The 19,303-nt window shown below is 39.6% G+C and overlaps 1 protein-coding gene across 1 annotated transcript in view; it reads right to left on the reverse strand.

The window, feature by feature from the left end:
• Positions 1–19,303, reverse strand: part of LOC130484430 (probable acyl-CoA dehydrogenase 6) — a 56,067-nt gene that overhangs the window by 31,816 nt on the left and 4,948 nt on the right. The window contains exon 2 of the mRNA XM_056857422.1: positions 9,324–9,444. Within this exon, the coding sequence (XP_056713400.1) occupies positions 9,324–9,444 (121 nt within the window). The remainder of the gene's footprint in view (positions 1–9,323; positions 9,445–19,303) is intronic.

Here is a 19,303-nt window from a genome sequence, read left to right on the forward strand (position 1 = left end):
ATAAATTAAGACTATATCCCTGAAAAAGCCTAACTTGTATATCTCTCAGCTGCAAAATAGTGGGTGGACAGATTGTTAGGGCATATGTGACCAATCGCATGGACTAGTTTATACATGGTAGGAGGCCTGAAAGACAGTACCATACTGAGCATAGTTACACCTTTCTAAGTCCACTGAATTCAGTGTGCTTTTAAGGATGCAATACTGCTTTCTTCCCGCCTTTTCCCAGTCCGTTAGGAAGCAAGTCCCATTTTATTCCATCAGGCTTACTGCCTGGAAAGTGTTCTAAGGCTGTACGTACCAAACAGGAGGCAGATTACAGAGCCATGAATAAATTGAAATAGCTAAACATTCAGAAGACCAATGGGGAGAATAGTTTAGGGGAAGTGTTTACATCTATAGATTCCAGAGTGGGAACCCTGCTAATCGCTGAATAAACAACAATCCTGTGGCACTTTCAAACCTACGTGTATGTGTGAGAGTGTATGTGTGTGTGTGTGCGCGCTGTCAAGTCACAGCTGATTTATGGCGACCCCATAGGGTTTTCAAGGAAAGAGATGTTTGGAGGTGGTTTGCCATTGACTGCCTCCACATGGGCTGAGAGAGTTCTGAGAGAACTGTGACTGGCCCAAGGTCACCCAGCAGGCTTCATGTGGAGGAGTGGGCACTCGAATCTGGTTCTCCAGATTATAGTCATCCAATTTTAACCACTTCCAAAATCCTGGACCCAAATTATTTGAGCTTTGTTTCCAAAATTGCTAAAAAAAAAAATCTGTGTTCCTTTGATTGTTATTATGTGATGCTGTCAAATCAGATGTTGAGTTTACATTTTCAATATTTTGACAATAGCTTCGAGAGCTAGAGACTTATGAAAATTGCAGCTCATATTCTCTAAAGAGCTCTAAGTACTACATCTCCTGAAAGTTTCAAAAATGAATCTTTGTTTCTGAAATTCTCATAAGGGTCCTGCCAATGCGTTTGCAATCTTATGTGTGATTACCCAACAGGGATGTCTTCTCCTGTTTTAGACCAAACTGCACTTAGGGAGGGGCTGTGGCTCAGTGGTACAGCATCTACTTGGCATGCAGAAAGTCCCAGGTTCAATCTCTGGCATCTCCAGTTAAAGGGACTAGGCAAGTAGGTGATGTGAAATACCTCAGAGAGCCGCTGCCAGTCTGAGTAGACAATTCTGACTTTGATGGACCAAGGGTCTGATTCAGTAGAAGGCAGCTTCATGTGTCACTTCTGCCCAACCTGAAGGGTTCTGCTTACATCACTCCCCTAATTAAAAAGTTTGTGTGGATTTTAATGAACACAGCATTTTCTGGCTTATTGTACACACTAGAGATTGCACCAACATTTGATTTAATTTACCTTGAAATGTATTATTCATTTCATCTTGCATCATTCATGTAAACCATTCAAAAGAAAAATAATAATAAAGGTCCAGGATTTTTTTTTTAAGTCTGCAGAAACTTACAAGGCAATTCTGTGGTCAGGTAAGATGGCTGCCATTACGATGTTTGAACAACTTGAGAGCCATTGTTTTTCTGAGCACCATTTTGCAGTAATCATGATAACTCCAAACTGCAAGCCCAGCAACTTTATTGCCATCCACCAACCATAATTTCACCTGACTGCAACGCTGCCATTCCTATAAGACATCAGTGGGAATGTTATTGACTATTTTATAGAAACCATTCAATTCCCACTCTGCAAAATGAACGGACTGCCAGAAGATGCTCACAGCCCTTCCCCCAGCATAGGCCTTCATATCATTAAGAGGGCAGTAACTATGGCCAAAGGCTGGCTTCCTGAAAGACTGCTTCAGATCCTCCAGTAGCTCAAACTCAACATGCATTAGATGGCATTTTTTGCAGGTAAACCGCCAGAGAAAGTCAGAGAATGGAAGACTGCCATTCAAATCACAACAGGCAAGAAACAACCATAGCCCAGTGGTTTGAAGACCCACAAGATGGATGGTAGACTCTACTGGAAAGGATAAGAGTCACATTAATCGCTTCTCAGCCTTTTGGCTAAGATTTAGTGTGAGTCACACAACATCCATGTGTTGCACCTTTCAGTCAAAATTATGAATCCATGTATTAAATTTTTAGGGTGTGTGTGTCAGGGGCAAACCTAGGGAAGGGATGGGTTTAGGGTTGTAAACTTCAGTTTAGGGAATTCCTGCAGATATGGAGGTTGGTGCCTGGGGAGGGTGGAGTCTCATAATGGGAGGGAGCCCAGCGTAAATGTGATGCATGACAAGGGTCACCAATATGATGCTTGTGAGTGCCATGGCGTTCACCTTTTCTGGTGTCTGCCGAGTGTTTTTAGGAAGTAAGTGGGGCCATATGTATTTCTGTTATAGTTGCTAGCAAAATACTCTGAATTAGTCTTAGCAAAATACTATGACTTTACAAAATCTGAAATACCCAGAATAAGGCTTGCAAAAATGTGTGCAACTTGGCATCAATTCCATAACCTTTGGCACAGCCTATGAGCATTCCTTAGGTTTATCATTTTTCTCAAAGGTTCAGGAATGTGTTTATATCCTCTTGGTATATATCAAGATGCAAGATAATTTTTTTTAAAAAAAACTGTTCTCTGTTATTTCAAATGCTGCTTTACTCTTGAGTGCAGTTTTCACCCTATTCACCCACACCCATAAAGGGATTCAGTTCGGTCAAGCAAAGTGAGCAGCAGTCTTTCTACTGCATGGGGATATGCCTATGTTGTTCACACACACACCAGCTTTTTTGGCACATAATTCAAGTTGTACTATAAAAACATTGTGCTGCATACCAGGAGAGAAGAACCACAACTTTGGGTATGATTTTAACTTTTATCCTGTTTACTCTTCATATATTTCCACCAACCTCTTACAGCCCAATACCAGTTATTGCTTTTACAGCTATCCCAAAACATCTGTAAGTATACTGGCAGCAAGTAAAAATGGCTTTGGTTAGACATACATTCAGATACTCTCTATGAGGGGCAATTCTATGCACATATTTATCTCAGTAGGAATATTCAACACACTATATACAGGCATAGTACTTGGCTCTCCAGGGTCATGTTTTATTCTATATTAATACATACAAGTATCAAAACTGAACCATCTTCCTGAGCAGAATATTAATTATCATCAATATTATTTTAAGTGCCTAGAAACAAGGAGCTGTACAGTAAGTAAATAAATAAATAAAACAGAGCCTAGGGTTCATTAGCTAACAATCTAAATAAACACAAGGAAAGGAAAATGGACAGGAACGATAAGGGAAGACAGCAGGAGACGAGGCATACCAAATCAACATACCTCAGTCTGCAGGACTGCACCACAGATGGAAGTAGGTTCCATCTTTGTCTTTGCATTTCCAGCAGTGGCAATTGTATGTTTTGTCTATTTTTTTAATATCCATTGGTGTGATGTACCATCTAAAAAATTGTTTGTACCAGTTTTCTTGCACATTATTACTGGCAGTGAATTTAATTGACCTAGTCCACAGTCTTTCCCATTGCTGCATTGTTATCTCATTCTTAAAATTTTCCATCCATTTAATCACGCATACTTCAACTTGCTCTTGTTCCATTTCAAATTTGAGCAATAATTTGTAATTTTTCCCCAAGATTAGATTTTCAAATTCTGTATTTTTTTTAGTTTAGTCTATTGATAACAATCTTGTCGTATTTTCATGATCATTTGATTGTAAATTAGCCAATCTGCTTTTTTGCTCCGCTTCATTTCATTCCAAGATTTTATTTCTTGTTCATTTAACCTGTCCTGATATCTTATAAAATCTGTGCATCTTCTCTCTCCCTTACTTAAATATGTATCTGTAGTAGACATGATTAGAGATGGTAAGCGACTTAATCTGTTTTTGTTCCTGATCCAGGTCTTCATCAATCCGTCTTTAATAATGTGTTTCTGTGTAAAGATCTCTGATTTTTTTGCTTTCCATAAGTAATAGTGGAAACCATGATCCCATGTTCCCATTTCTTTCTTCAACATTTTTTGATTTGGGTCTTTCATCCAATCGGCAATCCAAGATAGTCCTGCTGCTTGATGATATAACTTAATGTTTGGTAATGCCAGTCCTCCTCTTTTCTTCTCATCTTGCATAATTTTAAAGTTGATCCTTGGTTTTTTACCAGCCCACACAAATTTGTTAATTTGTCTTTGCCATTCAGCCAGTATTTTTTCTTCTATATGTATTGGGAGCATTTGAAAAAGAAAGGTCAATCTCGGTAACACATTCATCTTTATTACTGCTAATCCTCCCATCCAAGACATTTAATTTAGCCCATCTTTCTAGGTCATTCTGTAACAGCCAAGTTTTTTGATAGTTGTCGTTTAATGTTTGATTTTTTCCAGTAAGGTAGATTCCCAGATATCTTACCGGTTTTTCTGTTATTTTGCATCCTGTTACTTGCTGAATAGTTTGCTTCTCCAGGTTTTCTATGTTTTCTAAGATGATCTTTGTTTTATTTTTATTTATTTTGTATCCTGATAATTGACCATATTTTTCAATTTCTTTCATAAGATGTACTATTGATTCTGCCGTATTTTCCAGAGTTAAGATCACATCATCGGCATAGCACTTTAATTTGTACTCCTCGCCAGAAGCTTTCAGACCAGCAATGTTTTCATCTTGCCTTAATCTGGTCGTTAGTACTTCCAATGCCATGTTGAACAAGAGCGGAGATAGCGGACAGCCTTGTCTGGTGCCTTTATTAATTTCAAATTTTTCAGATAATTTCCCATTAATTACTAGTCTTGCTGATTGTCTTTGATATATGCTCCGAATCCACTGTATGTATTTGTTGCCACAGTTCAGGTTTTGGATAGCCTTTAATAAAAAGTCCCACTGGATATTATCAAATGCTTTTTCTGCATCTAGAAAAATAAAAGCCACTTTGGATTTCTTCTGTTTTACATGTTCTATGGAATTAATAATGGAACGCACATTGTCCCGCATAAGACTTTTCGGGATAAAGCCAGTTTGATCAGAGTGTATGATTTGGCCTATTTTTTTTTAATCTTTCAGCCAGGATAGAAGCAAATATTTTATAATCCACGTTTAGTAAAGATATTGGTCTGTATGAAGCAGGCATTTGTGGATCATTTCCTTCTTTATGAATTAATGTGATATGTGCTTCTTGCCACGTTTCTGGAATCTTTCCGCTTCCTGGTATATAATTCAACAGCTTTTGCAAATGTAAGGCTACTTCTTCTTCAAAGCATTTGTAGTATCTCGCGGTCAAACCATCTGGGCCCGGTACTTTGTTCGTTTTCTGGTTTGCAATTGCTGAAGTGATCTCTTGCATAGTGATGTTTTGGTTCCACCATAGGTCATCCTTTTTAAAAGATTTCAGCTTAGAGTCAATGATGTATTTCTCTATTTCATCTTCTTTGTTCCTTTGTGTCTCTAGAGTGTGTTTTTAATCCAATTTTTGTTTTTAGCCTCTCTTTCCCACTCTCTCCAGTTAGCCTAACTTATTTGCTGGAAAACTGGGGCTCCAGATCAGCAAATGTCAACCTTTACATTCCTCAATTCAAAGAATCAGCTTTTGTTTTCTTATCTAGTACTGCTTACCTTAAAGGTCTTTGGACTTCAGTCCTTATGTGTTGTATGTTTTTATAAAGAAGCGGCTGCTAAGAACTAGCCAGATTTGTCAAATACATACCCTCTAATAGTGTTCAGAAAGAGTAATTGTGAATGGCCACAAACAGCTAACAGTGGCATTGCTGACTAATTCAGCTTTTTAAACTTAGTTATGCATCATGGAGATATGATTTATTCTCGTGTTAAAGCTATCAGCCATGGCTGTATATACTTTAATCTAAAAAAAAAAAATTCTTCCCCACATTGATCCAAATTCTTTGCAATTGGAAAGTCATCACCCCCCCTCACACACACACACAAACACACTAGTAAAGAACTAAGTAATTTACACATTAGCTGTATGAACATCGGAAGGGTTTACCAGCTATCCCTACAAAAACACTTGTGGAACACCTAAGAGTGCCTTGCAGATCTGCTGGGGTCCCTGGACCCCAGCTGGAGAAACAACAGGTTACATTTTGAAAAACAAGAATGAAACATGCTTTCTTCACATTTAACGAAATTGAAAACAGAAAATAAACAAACCGCAAAGAATACACACAAGGTCCCAATTTCAGTCACTGGAATCTCCTGTTAAAGAATTACAAGAGGGGTTTGGGAGAGACTTCTTTCTGCCAGAAATCCTAGAGAGCTGCTGCCAGTCAGAGCAAATAATATTGAGCTAAATGGACAAGTGGTCTGACTTGATAAGTCCAGTGATGGCCACAGGCACAGACAGCTTTAAAAGGGGATTAGATATGTTCATGGAGGATAGGTCTATCAGTGGCTACTAGCGACTGTAGAATTCTGAAATATTTGCAGTGAGGGAGTACTTTTGTGTCTTTTATATGTTATAATAGTACAAGCATTTAAAATACAAACACACAAAGCTTTGTCAGTGTAAACTGTATATAAACAGTATATAAAGTGCATTCATGAAACCCTCACAAACATACAGACAATATCAAATTAATCAAAAGTTTATGAAGTCGAAGAACATGCAATTTACAAATGACTAACACTAAATTCTTACCAGGGAGCAGAAAATGGGAAACTCACAAATGCTCAATTTTGGAGCATTTAAAAATACGAGTGCTCACTACCTGCATGCGAGATAAACAGTGGAATCCTAAGCAGAATTACATCCTTCGACACCCACTGATTTCAATGGACTTACAAGGGCATAATTCTGTTTAGGATTGCACTGTAAAGCATACAGATGCCACTGTAATTAAACAACAACAACCCCCCCCACATTCTTATGTGAACAACATACAAATAGCCAAAGCTCAACAAATTCTGAAAGCATCTTCAAAGAGTTCATCTTATAATTCTGCTAGTCTCGTAGTGACATGTCATTCCTCTTGTGGCTAGAATGTGACCCAAGACACAGGATAATGATAGCATCCTAATTTTCTATAATTTAAATATGCAGCACATTGTGATGCTAACATTTAAATTATGCTAAAAGCTCAGCTATCCGAAAAGTGCCGGCAGGAAAAGAGATAAGCATTACATTACAAAGCTTTTGTTGCATTTTATGCTGTAATTTGGCAGGGGAAAATGCATTTCTTAAACATAAATCCCCAAGTGCTCACATTTGACTACTCAAAATTTAAGCCTGAGCCATACAATTAACCCCTATATATATGATTCCAGCTACAATTTAAAGCTTACTTACTAGAAATAAAGTTCCATTGAATTCAGGAAGATTTACATCTGAGTTAAATAGGTTTAGGATTGGCTTTCTCCATCTGGAATTACTGGGGCTCAAATTAAGTGCTGTTGGAGACTTATCTGTCCACTCCTATATGCATGTTTTGGCCAAAATTGCTGTTTAAAAGAAGCAGCAATTCATAGTAGAGCATCTGATGAAATAAGAATAGATAAATTCTTAGGGTAGTCCAGTTTAGTTCATATTATCAGAGCCACATACTTTAAAGAGCGATTACATTTATAGCAGTACTGCCAATTTTATCTCTTGATCCCAAAAGGTACCGATTGCAGAGATGCCACATGAAATGGTTTTAACTAGTTTAGCTAGAGTAGCATGGCATTAATTCTGTGTGAGTCCAGCTTTCAGTGCCAAGTTTCAAAGAGGGCTGTGTGTATCAGGTTTTTTAGCCACTATAGATGAAAATATAACAGGGTGCCTCAGAGGAGTAAGAGATAATTTAAATAATTTCAAAGCTCTCTAAGCCATCATTTACCTCTTTTAAGTATCCCATCACATAGACACCTCCCTATGATGACTGTGAATGAGTGAGTTTCAGCATCACTTCAGCATCGAAAGAGTAACAGTGATCTTGAAAAATCCATTCCTGAGCTAGGGCAGAAATCCTGAGCCTGAACAGCTGGGCAGATCGGGTGAGGAGAGTTTGGAGCACTGATCCATGGGGGGAGGTGCCTCAGCCACCACTGATTTTTAAAAAAATAAAGACTTTTTTCTGTTCTAAACACAAATGACTCCTTCGCCCTAACATTCTTCCAGTAGCTTTCCACTATGATCTCCAGATGTTTCACACAGGTTGAGGGTAAAGGCTCCTCCTCCTTCCCGGGATCTGAGGATCCCCTGGAATTACAGCTCATCTCCAGACTACAGAGATCAGTTCCTCTGGAGAAAATGGCTGGTTTGGAAGGTGGATTCAATGGCATTGTATCCCACTGAGGTCCTTGTCCTCCCCATACTCCATCCTAAATCTCCATGAGTTCCCAACGTGGATCTGGCAACCCTACCCCCCATCCCACGCCGGTGGCCAGCGGGGACGGAGCCTGGCAACCCTAGTTCAAAACCAGCCTACCTGCCTTACTGCAGAGGAGAGGCCTTTCCTAAAACTGGCTGCACTCCCGGGCTCAAAGGCAGAAAAAAGAATTTAAGATGGAACATTGAGATGTTGCTCCTCATACAAACCCTGGCTCTCAACCCTCTCTGGCCACTTCTGAGCTACCTACTTGTGGTATATTTGTTGTGTGGAACAGTCTGTCCTCCCCAGCCCCACCCCAATAGCTGTGTCCATTGGTGTAGTTCCATGGGGTGGAGTCCTTGCTCCTTCATTTTGTTTCTTATTAACTGTATTTAGTGTTTCTAATTAATTGTTTCTAATTAACTGTAGACTGCATGAGCTCCCTTGTCTTGAAACCAGTTGCTACCATCCCTGTATCTTCTAGGTAATAAATGGATGCTGTTTCGAGCACCCCGTCTCTGCTATGTGAACGTAAGAGCAAGAACCAGGCTGAGTACCCTATTCCTGATTTGCAAGCAAAAGGGAACATTACATACTGGTTCCATACAGCACTGCTAGACTCTAATAAAACCATTCTCAGCTTTGTGGGACTGACCCAGTTATTAAGTCAATTCTACAATCAGGCTAGCATGTCACGCTGATGCCTCCATCACTGAGCCCCTAAACACCTATTTGCCTCTGTAGTAATTCAGAAGGGCCAGGCTCTTCATTAGAAGGACATGAAAACATCGTTCTTGCATGTCTGGAAATGAAAAAGACGCTAGCAATAAAACCAGAGCAAACGTTCTTTTTCTTTAATAGGGAAAAAAACAGCGTCAGAACCTGACGAGATCATATTCCTGTTTGCCCCTTCCCCAAGTCAAAAGGATCCAATTAGATTAATTTAAACATAGCTGTCGCTGAATCTCCAAACCCAATGCTATGTAGTCAGGTATTACTTTTCAAGGAAAGATTTAGCAATCTCTTGTCTTACCAATTGGCTTGTTCACTCCAAGGAATCCTGCTTTCCCCAAAGATTTGAAAACTTGGTGTGCTGGAAACTGGCCCTCTTCTTCCCATTTTTCCACAAATGGGTTAATTTCTTTGTCAATAATCTGCATTTGGGGGAAAAAAAGGGATGACAGTGGTTTAAAAAACTGTTTTGTGGAACTATAGGTATTCCAGCAAATCTGATATAGGTGTTGGATCTTTAATTCAAAGGAATGTATAAACTAGCTGAAATGGCTTTCAAACATTTTCGCAGGCCGGATAACAGCTTTCAAGGGGCCAGATCCAGCCCATGGGCCATATGCTTGAGACTCTTTAAAGCATTTATTTTTTGTTAAGTATAACACCATCAGATTTACCAGCGAAATTCAAAGACTTATTCAAATATGCTACAACAGCAGCGAGAGTGGTGCTTGCAAGGAGATGGAGACAAAAGACCTTACCAGAAGTTGACGAATGGAAAGAAAATATGTCAGAATATGTAAATATGGCCAAAATGACCTATCTGATGAATCCAGTTGATAAACTATCTGTAGAACAATTCTATGAGAAATGGCTACCATGGCATACTTATATGTCTCTAAATATTTAGACTTAGCCTTATTTCTTTTTATATGAGTAGATGTTTTCCATATCTAAGATTATATTTGACTTACTTATATAATGAGTAATTTTTAGAGAAATGATAGTCACGGTACATTTATTGTGTTACTCTTTTTTACGTTAGTGGCTGTCATTCATGTTCAAGAATACACTCGATTCGTCTATCTCATTTTTTAATAATCTTTTAATTGAATAAGATTACGATGAAAACTAGTATATCGAACTAACTGTAATAAGTATTAAAAAATGTTTTTGAATGTATAATACCGATAAAAGAAAACACCGCCTATTGCAGACGGAAGTGAATTTTTCCCCTCCTCCCTTTTTTCCTTCTGTATCCTATATAAATATAATAAAAGCATTAAAAAAATTTAAAAGCCTTTTCTGAGAGTTAATTGGGAAGTTTCTACATCCAAGTAAGCTAATCATAACAATACGCATTTGAAAGTAATAGGGATACATCCTGTGAGCTGACAAAGAGTTCTTACCCCACCCCTCAAAATCCAGGATTTGTTAAACTCTCAGGCTGGAACAGACTGATTTCCCCTTGACCCTTTTCCCTAACAGACTCTTAGCTGCTGTCAGTATTCCATCCCTTTGGGAGCATTTTCAGTCCTCACTGGGCCAATTTTAATGGTTTTCATCCATTTACAATGTCATATCTTCCAGCATGACTGGGGAGTCCCATAACTATGCAGTAAGCTCTATCTTTTCTGCCCTCGTCGTCCAAATGGGGAACCAGCCAGTTTACTATTAGATATAGTAATAAAGCAGGCAGATATAAACTACACCCTAATCTTTCTGCCCCTACTAGTTAGAATAGTGGTCTCTAATCCAAGGGTTTGGACCCTCAGGTCAGTTGCAGAACCTCAGCTGATGGGTTGCAAGCCCCTATAGAGTGGCCTACCCACCCCTCTTCTTGGAAAGACCTGCTGCTAGTGCATAGAAAGCAAGGGTATTTTGTCTCCTCTCTCTGCACACACTCTAAGAGGAGTAGCAGGGTGTTGAGATGACTGGCGGAAAGGGATCCTTGTTACTTCAGGCAGTTTTAGAGACTGTGGCTCTTCATCTTTCTGTCTGTTTGCCATTCAGTGGGTCTCATGCTGCTTCCTGGGTTAATGCTGGGAAGGTTTAAGACCACTAAGCTAGAAGACTGCTTGAAAACTGGAAGATTATAGTCCCTTCTTCTCTTGATGACATGCATATTCCTGTCCTTTCCCACAAAGTAATTCTACAAGGATGCAGCAGAGTCCAGAAATTAGTAGACAACTAGGAGGGGATATCTGGAATTATCTGTGGCTTTAAGATAACCACTCAGATAGAAGAAGCAAGAAGTCCAACGAAAGAAGGGGAGAAATCATATATGGGGCCTAGGAAGAGGACAGACTGTGTGCTGTTGTTGGTAGGATATGAGGTGGCAAGTAGAAAACTCACCCATTTAAAATGGATGGCCAAATGTGTGGACTAAAGGTCTCCAATATTAGTCAATTCTTGCAAGCCACTGGGATCAGCATATTCCACTACTAATACAAGTTTGGCGCAACATTCTGAATATTGCAATACAAACATAACATGCACCAGTCCAGTTAACCATAAATATAGAGGCTAGATTTAGGGAGCTAATGAGACAGTTCTGGAGACATTTTGTGATCACTTAAGTCTGTTCTATCTTGCTTTCGTACTGCACTCTCCATCCCAAATTAACAAGCGACAGATATTTCTTTAACTCCGAGCAGCTGGCAGTTTGTTCTTTTAGTACAGATTTTATCAGGCTTTGGAAGCTAATAGCATCACGTAAGACAGGAGTGTTCCTTCTAAACAACATAAGCTAAGAAGTACAAATCCAAGGCTTTGAACAATTAATTCTGAAAAGCAGTAGGTTCTGTTGTGCTCTAAAAAATTCAGTAACTTTAATTGATTGTGCTGTGTGACATAACAGCAAAATCCTGAAACAAGGACAACAGACAAACGTGAAATCATTGCCAAAAAAAATTTAAGATGTTAGCTGTTTACAATTTCCCTCTTTACCATGAAAATAAATATCCCTGCTGCAACAAGTACTATAAAAACCTGGGTGTTAAACACAGCTATATTCCCAATTGTCCAGTGGTGGTTAAGCCATGTGGAGCTTCCCTAGAGACTGTAAGTTACTGTAGATTCTTAGCAAATTCATATTTACTTCTCAGCTGGACGACAAAAAGCTTTGCATCATGCAGAATCAATCAATACCCCCTTCGTATGTCCCTCCAGTACAGCATTCTGGAAAACAATAAAATAGGATTCTTACAATGCAATCCTATGCAGAGTTACTTGAGTCTAAGATGAATGAAATGAATGGGCTTAGACTGGAGTAACTCTGTGTAGAAATGCACTGTTAATGTCTTTGATGTGGAGCCTTTACCTAGCAATCAGAATAAATTATGCTTTCACTGCAGGCTTTCACTGTGAATACATAATGTACATTTATATCACCAAAAGCAAAACTATGGGTGTTCTATAAACTAGACTGCATGCTAACAACTGGAGTTTAGCAAGTCTCATTTGATGGTAACTCGGCAACAAGTGGAACTATCCACTAAGATCATAGTTGATATGGAGGGTTGTAAGTGCATCAAAACCCCACAAAATGTTGGTTCAGATGTTCATCCAGTCTAGGAAATGCATTATATCAGAACTGCAGCATGCTTTTATGTCCACCCATATATAGCCTAGCCTACAAATCACATGTTGCATTTGTTTGTTCTTTGGTTGCATACCTAGAGCAGAGTATTATGGACCAGCCTCTGATTAAGTAAGATTCGCTGTTTTAAAGAAAGAAGAATCATTTCACTTTTCATGTGACCTGATCGTACTGCAGGGCATGATGAAACAATTTGTTTTCTATTGTGTTTCAGGATAGGGCATCTTGCAGAGCTACCGTATCTTATCTAATCTCAAGATATGCTCTGTGAACATCTCCACAATGCACACAAGGGCATCAACTAACATAGCAGAGAAATAAGCAGATACATCTTTCACGGAGCTATGCATGCCTCCCCCCTGCACACAAGAGCACCTAGGTCAAGATATCATAGAATTATTTCCTATAAGGATTAGATTTTGAAAGATACTCTGATGGCAAATATAGCTTTGTCTGAAGAACCCACAATATGCCACCATCGCATAGTGGTTACAGTGGCATTCTAGGATCTAGAAGACTGAGGTTCGAATCCTCACTCTGCCATGGAGGTTCACTGGATGACCTTGTGCTGGCATTCTCTCTTATTGTACCTCATAGGATTATTGTTGGGAGGATAAAATGGAGGGGAAGGTGGTGTTGTAAGCTGCTTTGGTTCCCTATTGGGGGGAAAAGCAGAGTATAAATATCACTGTGGCACCTGGTTGGCCACTGTGGGAACAGACTGCTGTACTTGATAGACCTTGGTCTGATCCAGCATGGCCTTTCTTATGTTCTTATGATCTAAATAAAAAATACTGCACCTGCAGAAAGAAAAGCTACCATTTCCTTAATATCTTATTTTGGGGGCACATTTTAGATACCAGTTAAAACAGTAAGATTGTTGAATATTGATGGCTTGCATCTCTATTAAAGTTACTTAAGGGGTCTTAATTAAATCCTCCCTATATTAAAAAGAGTAATCATCTATGAGAATTTTCAGAAGCACATTCTGAAGAGTCCTGAAGAGGCTAGTCACTGATGAGAGAGGTCAATCTTTAGGTTGTAACAGAAGTAAGAATTTTACAGACCAGAATTATTTTTTTTTTACTACAACTACTGCCTCTTATCTATAATTAGACACTATTAACTGTACAGGATATTTATGGCAGTGAATCAAACCCTACATTTATTTTCTGCAGTGACCTGGCATCGAAAATATTGATTGCAGAAGTGCTCTTGCATATTTTGGGAAACCTAACTAAATAATCTTCAAGTGCGATTCATATCTGGGAAAACCACTTAGGCGCTTGTATAAGGCAAAAGGAGCTAGTGAAATAAGAGATTTTGTACTGGTAAGTTGCATAATTGCATTTTGGAATCCAATAAATACAGCACATTTGAGTTATGATATTCACTGAGTTCTGACTTTACCGATAACTTCAGCAAGAAGAAATCAATAGGGAAGATAATGAAGGATATCCTCATGACAAAATAATTGAAGAGTGAACTTTAATTAATTGAAGCGTGAACTTTTAATTAGACACAGTAAAAACAACAAGAACAGCAGAAGAGGCAAGTAGAACTAGTCACAGGATCGGACCCAACCAGCATTTTCTGCTGATGAAAAAAACAAGGAAGCATCTGCTTTGACCAGCAAAAAAGAATAGCGCTGAGCATCAAGGGACCTACGTGGACAAAACGCCCTTTCCACATACACTCGCCACTACCCACCACTACCCATAACCTTTTTGATCAAAATCCTCACACCCTTAAGCCAAGAAGTCCCTCTCTTTGCCAAGAAACAACATGTAACATACAGACTTAGATGTGACGGCATCTGTGCTGCCATTTTAAAGCCCAACGAGGCGATTTAAAAATGCCTCAAGGGCCCTATCCGAATCAGGCCCACAGCACAGTGGGATGAGGTGCTCTTATTCCCCTCCTCACCTTTTCAGGTGCCAAAACTCGCCCTTCATGCAACTGTTTCATGCCGAAAAGAAGTGGGTTGGGGGAGGAAAACAAGACCGTCTCATCCCATCCCTCTGTGCTGCAGGCCCTTGTGGTATTTTTAAATCACCTCATTGGGCTTTAAAATGGCAGCGGTGTTTATAGGTCAGATCCATGGATGCCATAAGAACATAAGAAAAGCCCTGTTGGATCAGACCAAGGCCCGTCAAGTCCAGCAGTCTGCTCACACAGTGGCCACCCAGGTGCTATCATGTTTAGTTTGGCCCTAAAGCCACAGGAGACATTAGCGTGTATCAAATCACTTCACAGAGGGGTACTACGCTGCTTCTCCCTCCAGTGCACAGCCGTCCAGAACTAATGGAAGCATAAATGTCTTACTCCTAAAATGGTACTACAAGCATACGGAAGCACTTGAAGCTTGAAAAAAATCTATGAAATGGGGATTTTACCGGAAGCCCATTGCGTTTGAATATTATTCCATTGCTTTACGTGATATTTACCATCTTTGGACTTTCACTTTGATAGCGCTAATGCGCGTGTAGAATTACTCTGTCTTAGCACGTACTTCTGCCTGTATCTGGATGTTTGAATTGTGAAATTCTCACGTTCCTTTGCTCATGTTTGTATCGTTACGGACCTGTCCTTTCTTATTTAGAGGCTGCTCCTCTGAATAGAATTTTTGTGCATTTGATTGTGTGTATATTGCTTTATTGAGCTTTTTGCAAGTGCATAACTTTGAGTCCTCACTCTCCTTTTTTGTACTTGGAGCCTGGTTTTGATTACAAGACTCCAGGTGGGACCTGGAGATCTCCCAGAATTCCCACTGATCTCCAGACAAGAGATATCAGTTCCCTGGAGAGAGAAAAAAGGCTGCTTTGGAGATTGGCCTCTATTGTATTATACCTTGCTGAGGTTCCTCCCCTTCCCAAACCCTGCCCTCTCCAGGCTCCACCCTCAAATCTCCAGGAACTGCCCAACCCAGATTTAGCAACCCTACATGTCAATGTGTCTAGTCTTGCTTCTTTACTTCCTGGGGAATCTCAAACACTGTTTTCTTTTACTTATGGAAGCTCATATTATATAAAGTTGCCAACCTCCAGGTGGCGGCTGGAGATCTCCCGCTATTACAACTGATCTCCAGGCGACAGGGATCAGTTCAACTAGAGAAAATGGCCACTTTGGGAGGTGGATTCTATGTCATTATATCCCATTGAAATCCCTCCCCTCCCAAACCCCTCTCTCCTCAGGCTCCACTTCCAAAATCTCCAAGTATTTCCCAGCCCAGAGCTGGCACAAACCTCTGATTCTAACCACTTGACCACTCCAAACTATCTTTCTTTGCCCACCACTGGTTATGAATCAAGTAATGCACCCATTAAGTAGGATATGTGCCCTGCCCTAGCTGTTTTGACAAAAGTCCACAAAACTACTTCTGGACTACCTACTGTAGGAAATGGTTAAATTGTATTTTCAGTTAAATTATAATTTCTCTGATCCACAGCTGCAACAAGCTGTTCTCCAGTCCAGCTGTGTGTCTAAGTAGAAAATAGCCAAGGACATTTAGATAGAATGTTCGCAGATAGGAATTGCTGAAACATATAATGAGCTAAGACAGGAGATACATTGATAATGGTAAGCTTCAAGCCAAGATGAAGAGTTGAAACAAAGGACACAAAGGCAAAAGAGTAGTACCCAGGAGTTGGGAAGGGAAGGAAGCAGCCTCTGCTTGCAGGCAAAGAAAATCACAGACAGTAGAACAGACGAGACACATTGATGTAAGCACTAACAATATGTTCTCAATAAATGAGTAGGGTACCCAAGGTTGGGTGAAAGGAAAATATATATAAGTCTATGTATAAATACTGAAAGTATAATTTATTAGAAGCGCTATATAAAAGTTAAAATTATTTAAAAGCATTAAAATAGCACAATGGCATTTCCTGAGGTTGATAACTATAACCACATACCAAAAGCGTTTCGGCCTACGGGGTTTACAAAGGGGTTAATTAAAACCCTTTGTAAACCTGCACACATTTACAGAAATACGTTAATGAATACAAATACAAATAGTTCAAACCCAACCAGGCAAATGTTGTAAATTCTATTCTCAATTACTCAAACATCTGGTATAATAGGTTCTTGTTGTAATACTGGTTAGTATAAGTTTCTCAAATACTATGTGTGCAGGTATCAACCTAGTAAAGCAGTGTTTGGTTAAATCCTTTGGTCTTCCAAACTAAACAACGCATGTACAAAGAGCTTATTAATAGTAATAAAATGTAACCAATGAAACAAAGGGATATACTTGTGGGTTGGAGTTAAGATGATGTAATGTATCCTAAAAAGGCGTTCCGGGGAAGATTGTAAACTCCTCCTCTTGTCCAATGAGAGGATGGAGGAGGGCATACAGCGGACGGGACTGTAGGGAATAAAAGGATGGATCGCCCGTCAAACCTTTGAATTGGTCAACCGAAAGGTGCCAATTCCCGTTTGATTGCAATTAAAACGTTAAAACGGATTTCTCTGGCCTCAGTCTTCATTTCTTTAAAATGGAATAAGAGCCTTTGGCGTTTCTGACACCAGCAACATACAGGCACCAGTCAAGGTATGGTTGTAATGTATTTTGCTTCTCATTTTGTGAGACCAAAGGCAACCATATCGAAAGGAAGATAACGTAAGAGACATGGCAAAGGCTTCACTCAATAGCTAATAAACTTCCTGCGCCACCTCAAAGAAGGTGCCAAAAAAAGTATTTTACATGGCAAGAGAAAGTTTAGCAGAAAGGGTTATTTAAAGTTCAAGCATCTGTTCTGTGACCTTCACCGGGCACAATTAAAGTTTTTACGTTATTACATCCCTAATAGCCAGCACAAATATGTTATCTACAGTTCTCTGGTGGGGGAGAAATATGTAGATTGTCTAATCAAGTCTGAGTTTAGTAGTTATTACCTGCCTGGTTACTTAGGGAGCACACCTAAGCAGGTCTACTCAACAGTAAGCCCTATTTTATTCAGTGGGGCTTCTACCAGGAAAGTGTTCTTAATATGTCTTCGTCACTAACAATAAAAAGGCTTGTACAGGAACCAAGGTTTTCAGGATACCGTTCTAATACAAAAGAGTAAACTCCTGTCACAAATGTTTGCAGAAAATTTCAGAAGCGAAAGAGCCCAGAATAATAACAGAGCTGCTGCAACTTGCCATTCCAGTTGGAGAACCAAGTCCAATTGTACCTTATTTACCTTATTAAAAAATATTATTCTTTTCCAAATTCATTCAATCAGCCAATAATACGCTCAAGTTAAAATACCATCTACCAATAATCAAATCCATATTAAAATTCATGCCCTAAATCCAAACTTGAAATAAAACCACAGCTTTTATGTCATCTTCCCATGTGCCCGCTTTGGCGTTTACAGCCATAGACTGTGGGGGAGGGCCACCTGCAATGAGGAAAGATCATCTGAAATATTTAGAACATTTTATTTATTTATTTCAATTTATTGCCCGCTCTCCCACCGCAAAGCAGGGCTCAGAGTGGCTAACAACACTTAACAAAGTACCTTCCAGTCTACAATAAAAATACAATAAGGACAATTTAAAAACATTGTAATCAAATACAATGAAATACAATTTAAAACTCTTTAAAGCCAGGAACCTGGCAGCCTGGCCTTCAGATAAACCTAGAGTTGTCAAAAGAGCAAACAGAAGATATTTATACCCTGCATTTCTCCCCAGTGGAGAACCAAAGGTGCTTTACAACATTCTCCTCCTTTCCATCATAACAACCCTGTAAAGTAGGTTAGGATCCGAGAGTGTAATTAGTCCAAGATTACCCAGCAAGCAGAGCAAGGATGTGATCCTGGATCTCCCAGATCCTAGTTCAATACTCCGACCACTATATCATGCTGACTCTCTACTGCTCTCGTTACCAAACAAGGGAAGAAGGTGAGACTTCCAATAGTGACATTAAACCCAATGCAGAAGCTTCATACTCCTAGGCCATCACAGGGGTCAATGTCACACACCCTTATTTCTTTCTGTGCCTGAACACCAACAGTCACGGTGGTTCCCAGCCTCAGAGCAAGTCTTCTGTTTCAACTCTGTTTCAACACTGATCCATGTACTCTGTCAGCCTTTCGGGCAGCAGCCCTTCATGCCATACGACAAACTGATCTGGCGGATTTCAGAAGCCATGTGTGCTGTGGCATGCAATGTGCTCTTTAAGGAGGGGGGGGAGTTCCCACCCCGTGGGATCATTTGTCTCAGGGGGTGCATGCAACATGAGTTCTTTGAATTGTACAGGAATTGGAGCAAAGTCCACCAGGAGCTGGATAATATGAAAATCAATTCAGTTTGCATGACCAAAGGTAGCAATATTGTGTGTGCTATTATGAAGAAATGTTCCTAGGCAGCGGGGCGCAAAGCAATGTTGACACTTATGCAGAAAGCAAGAAGGTATGCAGCTGCTTCCTTTCAGTGTAACAAACACTGCCGATTTCAGAATTCCATCCTACAGAAACACGTTACCATGTTACCAGAAACAAGTTAAATACTATTTCCTAATCTTATGACAGAATTGCAAAAATAATAATGGGAGAGCGGGATGCGTCATGTCTTCATTAATGCTGATTAAATATTGTCATGTTCTTGTACTTTTTAAATGAAAGCCGCTTTCAACATCAAAGAAGCACACCCTGAGCTTGGTAACTGGGGTAATGCAGTTTCTCCTCTGAGCA

This window comes from Euleptes europaea, chromosome 11 (genome assembly GCF_029931775.1).
Source record: "Euleptes europaea isolate rEulEur1 chromosome 11, rEulEur1.hap1, whole genome shotgun sequence".
In the NCBI taxonomy this organism is placed as follows: Eukaryota; Metazoa; Chordata; class Lepidosauria; order Squamata; family Sphaerodactylidae; genus Euleptes; species Euleptes europaea.